At 45.5% G+C, this 10350-nt stretch overlaps 1 protein-coding gene across 1 annotated transcript; it reads right to left on the bottom strand.

The window, feature by feature from the left end:
• Nucleotides 1-4813: 4813 nt before the first annotated feature.
• On the bottom strand, nucleotides 4814-7963 carry LOC144782338 (CCA tRNA nucleotidyltransferase 1, mitochondrial-like). Its single transcript, XM_078661657.1, has 3 exons — nucleotides 7672-7963; nucleotides 6563-6813; nucleotides 4814-5644 (listed from the first exon to the last, which is right to left on the bottom strand). The coding sequence occupies exons 1-3, from the start codon at nucleotides 7946-7948 to the stop codon at nucleotides 5390-5392; spliced, it is 783 nt and encodes a 260-aa protein (XP_078517783.1). The 5' UTR covers nucleotides 7949-7963; the 3' UTR covers nucleotides 4814-5389.
• Nucleotides 7964-10350: the final 2387 nt, after the last annotated feature.

Here is a 10350-nt window from a genome sequence, read left to right as displayed (position 1 = left end):
CCTTCCGTGGCCACGAAAGGAGTGAAAGGCAGCCGATTGCTGGCGCGGGGCCGAGAGGCCCAAGGACTTGGCCGTAGCCCTGGAGTCCTTAAAGCGCTCAAGCGCATGGTCTGCCTGGTCCACGAAAGGAGTGAAAGGCAGCCGATTGCTGGCGCGGGCCGAGAGGCCCAAGGACTTGGCCGTAGCCCTGGAGTCCTTAAAGCGCTCAAGCGCATGGTCTGCCTTGTCGCCAAAAAGGCGACGGCCATCAAACGGCATGTCCATCAGTGTGTTTTGGACATCGGCCGAAAAGTTGGCGGACCTCAACCAAGCGTGACATCTGACCGCCACTGTCGTTGCCATCGCTCTACCTAGTGAGTCGGTGGTATCCAGCCCACACCGGATAGAATATCTGGCTGCATCCCGGCCCTCCACAAGGGCTTGGCCGAGTTTGGCCCGTACCTCCAACGGACACTCGGGCAGCACTTCCGCAACCGTATCCCACAGAGAGTGGGTGTAGCGGCCCAAGAGGCATGCGGTGTTGGAAGACCGCAGTCCCAGACTAAGGGAGGAGAAGATCTTTTTACCGTACTGCTCGTACCTCTTGGATTCCCTGTCCGGCGGAGCCGACGGGAATGCGGTCTGGGAATTGGAGGCCTGGATGACCAGGCTCTCGGGGGTGGGGTGGGTGGACAGGAAACATGGGTCGCCCGGAGCCAGGCGGCGTCGTCTGGCCACGTTCCTATCTACGGGCGAACCCGTAGCGGGCTTGGACCAAGTGCCCAAAAGAACATCGGTTAAGGCCTCGTCAAACGGCAGCAGAGGCTCGACTGAGCATGACTGCAGCTTAAGGACCTCAGTGAGGAGGTTAGTCCTCACGGCTGCGACGGGGAGCTCAAGGCCCAAGGCCTCGGCCGCCCTCATCAACACCACACTATAGGTTGCCCCCTCCTCCGTAGCCACGGTAGGAGGTGAGACAAAGCCAGTGTCTGGCAAAGTGTCAATACCACTGGCCTCCCCAAGTTCACCTGCCCAGTCCTCATGAGACTGGCATTCACGTGCCAGAGGGTCCTCCGACCCCTCCCAATCCTCCTCATCACCCATCTCCTGGTACTCAGGGTTAGAATATGATGGGGCCGGTTCATGGAAAGTAAACTCTCCAAACGGCGTCTGAAGCGGCGCCGGAACTGGGTCGAGGGAGGCCACAGGGACGGCGGCGCCCGAGGAGGGCGCCGGGTGTGACACCTGTGGAGTCGGCACCGGGGAAGTCGTTAAGTCCACCGGCGACGACCCGGATCCAGAGCCGGATCCAGCGGGGCCCTGCGATGGCGTCGGAGCCGAAGCACCCGACGGCGTCGGGGCCAAAGCCCCCGACCCGCTAGGACCCCCAGACGGGTCCGCTGGGCCCGAAGGCGCCGCGGAGCCCGTCGGAGGAGAGAGGGACCTCATGGTCATGAGGAACCACTCGATCTCCTCCGGCGTCGCGTTAGGCCCAGGGACCGGAGGGTATGAGGCCGGACGCGGCGCCTGCGACTCCGACGGAGCCGCGTGGGCGGTGCCACCTGAACTCCCGGCCGCGTCGGGGGGAGTCGGAAGAGCGATGACGTCTCTTCGACTTTTGTGCTTACCTGACGACTGCGACCCTGAGGAGTGATGTCGACTCCCGGAGCTATGATGGCTCCGCTCCCGTGACCGGTCCCTCGACCTCCGTCCAGGCCGGGACCTCTCTAGGCGCGGGGCCGACTGCCGGAGTTCAAGCCGCTTACGGGACCGCTCCCGTCTAGCCTTCGAAGTCAAGGCCCGGCAGTCGGAACAGGTCTTGTCGTCGTGGTCGACGCCGAGACAGTGGAGACACCGATGGTGAGGGTCGGTGACCAAAATCAGCCGGTCGCAATCCTCACAGGGCTTAAAACCTGGCATCCCTACCGGCACCGTTCGGATGCGAAGGCTTCAAAAAAGAATGATCAAAAGATCAAAAAGTTTTAGTCAAAAAGTGACTAAGGTACCACTTTTTCCGGATCTGCGCTGCTGGCGCGGAATAAAGAAGAACTGACGTCAGCACGCGGAGGCGGCGTCTAAGTACTCCGACGACGTCATCACGGCGCCCACGACGCCGACGGACGCGGAGCCGCAGACGACGCCTACCGACGCGCAAGGGTACTGCTACGCAAAAAAATTCCGGATCCAGTCTGACGCCTGGGGATATTCTAAGGTAAGGAATCTATCACTAACGTGTCTCTTTCAGATCTGTATGTAAAATGAACTGCTCTGGATGGGGATACTGATGTTTCAAATGGATATGTTTATGTGGAACAAAAGTTCACAAACAGGTTTAATTGAAGATTTTATTTCAGCAATTTTTGAACTTTCAGCGGTTACAAAGAACAAGAGTACAATATCTCAATATGAGACAGCTTGTGTGGCATGTCCGACAATCACAACACACGCAACGTATTGTGGTACTGCAATTAGGAAACCATATAATGTGATGGTTGATGAAGGGCATAGGATTTTTTTGGTGGTTGTTAGTTGTCAATTGCTACCTATACACATGGAGTTTAGAACTAAAATAATTCTTCAAAACTCAATAAACCAAATTATTTTTTGGTAGTAATGGATGTGCAGGATTTAATATCCCTACTCTCGCTAGAAATCCCCACTCTCTGTACCAGGGCCAAAGCACTGTTATTCTAGTGTTCTTGCTTTGAACCAAACAAAGTCAATACTGATGTAATATCAGCTACTTCCTATTGACAACCCAGTTTTGCTTGAAATGACTCCTTTAAGTAACCTTAACAGGTAATGGCTATGTGAGTAAATTGCCCAAGAATAGCACAATCCAAAATGGTCTGTAGATTGAAATGGGTGGGAATTATTCCTGCTACATCACACCAATAATTCAGTGTGCATGTGGGAGTTTGATAAGATTTCAAGTACGATACACATATGCGATCTCCAGTCACATATTGCTTAACATATGAGGTAGATGTATATCTTGTTTCAATGTTGATCTTGATTTATTGATACAGGGTCAGCAGGGCACCCTCACCTTGGCACACCTGTAACTTATTTTTAGATGCACAATATGGAGATCACAGATGTATGCCAAGCTCGTTAACCAAATTGTTAGCATTACTGTGTTTTTAAAGATAGTTGACAACACAAACTAACAATTGCAACATATTAAACAAACCTGTGGCTAATCCATCATTTATGGACGCTGCAGGAACAACTGCTAGTATCCTGCTTGGATATTCTACTCATTAGAACATCCAAGTAGGATACTCTCAAATGAATTCATATTTCTGTGTTCTACTAACTCTGAAGGACAACATATCATTTAGGGGAGGAAGAAGGGCCAATATCCATTGAAAGAAGTAATTGGTGTCCTCATAGTGGGCCATTTTCAAAGATGTGACAGTTGTGGAACAGTAAATCAAGGCACCTTTGCTTTTTTTGTGGCTGCAGAGCAAGCTGGATTCACAATCAGATGTAGTAGTTCAGACACAAAATAGTGCAATCCATGAGATCAATAACCCTATAAAACTGCAAAACCATCAGAGAATGACACTTATACATACAGCTACTCCTGGAAGACCCAGAACTTAATCTGAAAGAGGCAAATTGGAGTCAGCAATAAGAAGGGTCATCACTAATGTAGATTTCTGCCAGAACCAGCTGAAAAAGCAACTGACAAGGACAACCACTTGCTCATCCAGTAAGTTTCAAACTATTGCATGTTTCACACTTCAAAAGGGGCATATGTGAAGCTACAACAAGAGCTTTGTGAACGATTTCTTAGTATTCAGACCGAAAATATCTGCTTTGGTAACAAACAAGATTTAAACACAGAAATGGTAGGGGTGTGCATGCAGAAGTATGGTGAGTCATTACAATAATAACACATTTCTTCAAGGAACTTCAATGATATCCCCAAAAAGATATGACTTCAGGAGAAGAGAACGGGATTGACTATCTTAGGAAAGCTCAGAAGAGGGAATTCACTAGAATAAAAATGTAGTTTCTTTGTATTTAATGGCATGATCACAGTTTTCTGGTGAGAAGACTGTTAAATAGTTTTTCAATATGTTCAAAGTGAGGTTGCAAGAGCATACCATTATCTGCTCTCAAGTGGTCTATATGCTGCTAAAGACACAATGTATAAGAAGTGGGAAATATCAGAAGCTGAAATAAAAGCATATTTGCTTGACAAGACCTACACATTAAACACAAATTAATAAACAAGATTAATAATGGGCTTTTCAAAGCTACATTCCTCAATAAGGAAACAGATTATTAGAGGTCTTATAGGCCGAAAACAGTTGTATGCATGTACTTGTCTAAATGCTGGAATCTCACACTGCTCAAAGAGTCCTCAAATAAAGCATAACAAAACAAATTAGTACACAAGGGACATCTGGTACTGAGCCCCAAAGCAAAGAGCAGAAGGTGAGGGTTAAAAACGTTTTACAGTTCTGCAAGAGAGGAGCATTATGCAAAGCACAGTGAAGCTTGAGAACCGGATTTTCTACTAGGTTGTAGTAGCCTACCTTTTTGCAGGGACCAACAGGTGCTACCAAACAGCCCTGGAACTTCACGGTGCCTTAACACCCTGGAACCAGAAATAACACTAACTTGTTCCCCAGCTGTAGACAACTTGTTTCAATGGCATCTCAACTACTTCTAGCTCTCAAACTACATGGGATATGCAACAGCTCAGAACATCAGGTATGTGCAATTCTTACACCTCATGAATGGCATGCCCAGGAACAGAGCTAGGGTGAAGTGCATGCTCATGCAATAATGAAGCTCTTGCACCATGAAGCCACATTTATGGGTTGCTTGAACAAAGCTGATGAGAAGCAAGGTATTCTGCCACATACAGTTAGCCACACCGTGTAACCTTTTGAATTCCAAAAACGAGTAAATAAAACAGCTCTTCTATAGTGCCACATTTTTTTTGCCACGTAACCTGAGCCTCTATGTCTTTTAGTACTCCAATCCTGAAAAACAGACCAATTGTACAAGTGCCCATCAATTCAAGTATGCACTTTTCTTCGACAGGAAGGAACACCTGCATCAACATCTGCCATTCCATCAAAGACCCCAAACAGCTATAGGCCAATAGTAAGCGCCCATATGCTCCTTTTCAGTGCATCAAATTCTTCCACAGAGCACAGCTGCTGTTTCCACACTTGAACTAAGTTCTGGCAGCATATTTGAATCTGGATTTACATACTGGCACAGAAGAACTCTGACAATATTCCCTAATTGCAGATGGTTTTCTGGCATCCCATAAAGCTTTGAATATTTAGCTTTTAGACGTTTTCTCTCTCCCCTCCGTTACAGTCAGTATTAACTTAAAGAGCACAACAGGTTGCAAACGTTTTGAATGTTCTCTTGATGCTTTTCAACCAGTATTTTTCTTTACATGACTTAAAAGTTCCTCTTTTTCCATCTGGTATCCACTTCTTTTCCACTGATCTCGCAGCTCTTGTAGAACTGTTCCTATCTCTTTCCCTGAGGAGATGCCCATTCGGCGCAAGTCATGACCGGTGATCGGGAAGCGGGGGATTGACCAATGTTTCATCTCTTTCAGCAGCTCTGGTTGACCTTGGTATTTCAAGAGCTCGCAGACCTTGCTGTGCGCATCAGGTTCCCGCGACTGAATAGATGGAGAAAGAAAGAAGCAGAGAAAAGAAAGCAATGAATGCATATACTTAAGAGACAGGGAAGCCAGTGCAATAAACCCCCTACTTAATACAAAACCTCCATCTTATCAGCAATCTAACCTTTATTCCTCAAATAAAGTACCACTGCTTGGCCTGGTCATACCACAACTTTCCCGATCGCAAATTAGCTTCTTCAATTCAGTGCTGCTCTGAACATAAGTGAGCTCGGAAACTAGCATCTCTAAGTCAGCTCCATTGGAGGTGAAAACCTGTCACTAGGCTCTGGCCTTCATGTAAACGATGGCCTTGCCGACCAGGGTATCAAGCCTTAACAGGATGGAAGTCACTTTAATTCTGGCAGAGTTTTGGAAGCACAAGGGACTCCTAACTCTTGCCCATTTTCTTTTTTCCAAAACCAAATTTTTCCGCAAGAAACCCAGTCCAGATTATGGAAAACCCCTAAAGCCTTACTTTCTTGCATTCTGGGTAACTGATGGCGTTACAAGAAAGGTATTCGAAAACTCTGATTAGGTGGAAGTAAAAAAATGTTACCAATCAGTGCTTCGATAGGAGTCTCACTATCGCGAGTTCGGCTTCGCACAAAGCCATCTAGTGCATGGGACTCAACATTGCTAGAACACTTGAAGCCAGTCCGAAGCATGGAAAGGTTTTCACATAAGGAAACGGTGTGAATATGTGTCAATTAGATTGTATTGGCCTGCTCTTACACAAACACCACATGTATTTATTCCAAGAAACCTTGCTGTCTATGGCAAACTACCTAGAACGAGGAAGGGATTTCTAGAAAAGGCTTGTTCACCTTATTTGGTCAAATTGTTTGGGTCTGCTATGAACTCAATCACAGAATATATCATGACTATCACTCGAATTCCTTACAGCTACACACTTACATCAGTGATGAAATCCTGGTATGGCTTGAGAGGTACAGTGTCATCTCTGCCCTTGATGAGATCTTTCCGATACTTCACAAGGAAGAGCCCAAGGTTCTTCTCTTCTTTAGAAATTTTCAGCCTCAAATCAAGTTTAAGAACTTCATCTTGGAGCTTGAGGAGGGAGGCCAGCACAGTCATGGGCTTTGGGTCCAGGGTCTCCAAATTCTTGCTGACCTTGTCAAACTCTTCTAAGTTATTCGCAGGCAACCCTATGGGGAGATCAGAAATTATACAAATACTCGCGCTACAAAGAAAGCTGAGAGAAAGATTTAACCCAGCGGTCAAAACTTGAGTACTCTTGTTAAGTTACCCACCTGAACGTAAATATAGTCTAATAAATTATCAAATGCGATAAGAGTAAAAATAATAAAGTGAACAAAACCTAGTATAAATAAACAGAAAAGGTGATGTGAAAAACATAGCAGTGGTGCAGAAGCGAGTGGAGTGACAGTAGCACTCAAATATTGCCTCCTCAGTATATTCATAGAGACTATCACAAGCTTTCCTGAAGCCTTGAAGTGATGCATAAACTAGCTGTGCACTGCACCACAATTTATGCTTTACTGCCTTCAGGCAATGATCGCAAGGAGGGAGACCATACCAATGGTAAACACTAAACACAAAGGCCAAAACTTTGAATCTATAAAGTAGGAAACTGCACAAACATTCATTCAAGAATCCATAAGAGCCAAACTTTAAATGAAACACCTTTGTACAAAGGCTAAATGTTTGACCCACCAATAATACAGGAATGTCTACCTTTGCAAAGACCTGCTCACAAAACTGAACACCTGACTATGAGGTTTCAGTATGAAAACAATTAAATTCAGAGTCCAACAGTAGTATCCACATAACTAAAATATGACCTATGTACAGAGCCCACCAGTGTACCAGACATTATCACACCCAAACAAACTTAGCTGTACAAGTAGCCATGTAAAAAGTCTACCAATATCCCTCAAACCCTTATATCCTATTGTATTACATTTCTAGACCAGGACTGGGATATTAATACTGTTATAAATATGAGCTATACTGTAAACACAATATTGAGACAGACAACATACCTATGTATGGAGCGATGCCCAGGTTGTACATCATGTGGATCAAGTGATTTTGATGCTGGCCAACCAAAATCTTTTTTAGTTCCACCCAGATCCGCTCTCCTGATATTGCAGCCAGGCCCTTCGCATTCTTTTGAATTGCTTCCAAAGTCACAGGATCGTGATCACCTGGATGTTCTGCTATCCTACCATAAAACCTGCAATACAAGAAGCTAGTTACAGTACGTGCTGCCTGGCTCAGAGTTCTTATAGCGCCAAAGAGGAGTGGGCACACATACATGCTAAATTCTGCCTCAACTCCAACTATAACAAATTGTGGATGGGGCTGTAAAGTAAACAAGCTCATAAACAGTAATGTATTATGCTTTAGAGCAGTGGCTCTAAACCTTTTGATGTATATGAACCTCCACTGAATCATTACTGGAAGTTAGGGACCAACTTTAAACAATTTCTACAATTTGAACTTCAAAGTAATACAGAAACAAGTATGCAAAAATTCAAATAAAGTATTTAATAATTTGTGCATTCAATTCAAAACTAAAAGAAATGCACACATTGGAAACTTAATTTGCATGGGAATGTTGGACATTTTCAAAGTTTAGGCCTTGATGTGAAAAATTTCCATTAATAAAAAAAGCACACCGACTTTTTGCGAATGGAAAAGATTTTTCTTACCCCTACCTATGCATTAATAGATTTGTTTACAAAATTCTGAATGGCAGTGGGTCACAATCCAACCTACCTCTTCATTATTTGGGAGACAGGACACAAAATTCAAAATACTACGGTCAGATGCCAACACAGGAACTGTGACCTGCTGGGGTCAGAAGACCACCATGTCTGATCCTATTTAAATACACCAACATTTTTTTTTTTTAGATTCATCAAGGGGGAAGAGGTCAAATGGGACATCTTCCCTTTACGGCATGTTGCCTCTACCTCACAGAATAGATCTTCAACTATCAGTTTCTATGCTCTCCGTCTCTTTTACAGCTCCCTGAAGACTCCAATGTAACAGGAGCATAATTTGAAAATATCTTACGTACCTCGCCGTCTGAGACCGCTTGCCTAATTTTGTCGATCAATACCAGTATCGCTTCTTGCCCTTGTTGAAATGATAGTTGATGGATCCGACATAAGATCAGTATCCTTGTGAAACAGCCACTACCAATACAGCATTGTCCATTTCCGAATTACTTATGTTTTAACAGTGTAAAGAATTCGAAAACACTCCTTCAGTTCCTAGACAACAGCAACAAAGAAACTCCTCCGTCGATGTACATTGCTCTTATTATCCACAACCAAATGAGAAATCAAGAACTTTTAGACAAGTTCCATAAAGTTGTACATTTGTATGTCATATGATAGGGTTTTGCAAATATCTGCTGATTTACGAAATAGCATTTGCACACTGTATGAGAGTGAACGTGTGTGTCTACCAAAACGGAGTTTGAAAGTAGAAAAATTGATAACCTATATTGCAACCCAAGTTCCATGACAACTAAAGACTCCTTCCATGGAACAGCAATAACTCGGACAGCACCCAGAACGAAAACAAGGAGGAATTGATTGTGGCATTGTAGTAATTAATCCTAATATGGCAAATGCAAATCTGAAACTGCTAACACCTATGAATATAAATGGCTTGAAAGAGCGATGCAACAAAATCATAGTTATTCTCGATGGTTTCTCTCCACATTCGCGACATGGCGACACTAGCAGAACGCCACCCACAAATTAACTCAGAGTTTTGTAACTGAAAGTTTGTTGTCAATAAAAGCAACAGCGCATTCTCATCAATTGCTCTAGATCAAAATCATGAGCGGGACAATGCTATCTTCAAGGGAGATGGAGGTGCTGCCGGTCTCATAGAAAATCCAGGCGCTCTCAGAATATGGATGATATCTGGGTCAGACATTTCCAGAGTTATAAATGAATTTGAACAAACATTCATGGATACCCTCCCCCCCAAAAAAACCTTTGCCAACATGAACAAATACATAGGGGCCCATTAGGATGTCGGGCGGATTGCCCCCGCCAGGCTCGGGGGCAATCCGCCCGACATCCTCTCCTGAATTCCCCCCCCCGCCATATTAGAATGGCGGGGGGGACCGCGGCAGACGGAAAGAGCGTCTGCCGCTTTTCCACCCCGATCGCCTTGCGGCCGGGGCGGAAAAGGATTAATATGGTGGCGGTGTCTCATAGACACCGCCAGCCATATTATGATGGGCCCAAAGAGATGCATGCGGTCTTCACTCTGGGGGCCCCCTGCGGGCCCCCAGAGTGAAGGAGAGGTGGGGTCTTCACACGGGGGGTACCTGTGGTAACCCCCTTCATTTGCATGAACATAGCAGCAGGCACCGCGCGGTGCCTGCCGCTTTCTTTATGCAAATGCATTGATGCATGTATAGCATTGTGGCGGGCGGTGCTGTCTGCACCGCCCGCCACAATGCTATAAATGCAGGATGTGCCCGCCACTGTGGCGGGCACATCCTAATACCCCCACCCTAATGGCGGGCGGTCCCGAATTCCGAAAGGATGGCGGGCGGACAAAGTCCGCCCGTCATCCTAATGACCCCCATAGTGTACAAAAGAGGTCAAATCTCTACGGTATACAATTGAAGAAGTTGGTAATCAGTTTATGGAGGAGAGCAGTAATCTGGACAGCCACAAAGTTATGCC

The sequence above is a fragment of the Lissotriton helveticus genome, chromosome 9 (genome assembly GCF_964261635.1).
Source record: "Lissotriton helveticus chromosome 9, aLisHel1.1, whole genome shotgun sequence".
NCBI classification, from domain to species: domain Eukaryota; kingdom Metazoa; phylum Chordata; class Amphibia; order Caudata; family Salamandridae; genus Lissotriton; species Lissotriton helveticus.
The sequence above is the reverse complement of the archived record's forward strand: the minus strand, read 5'-3'. Positions and strand labels throughout refer to the sequence as shown.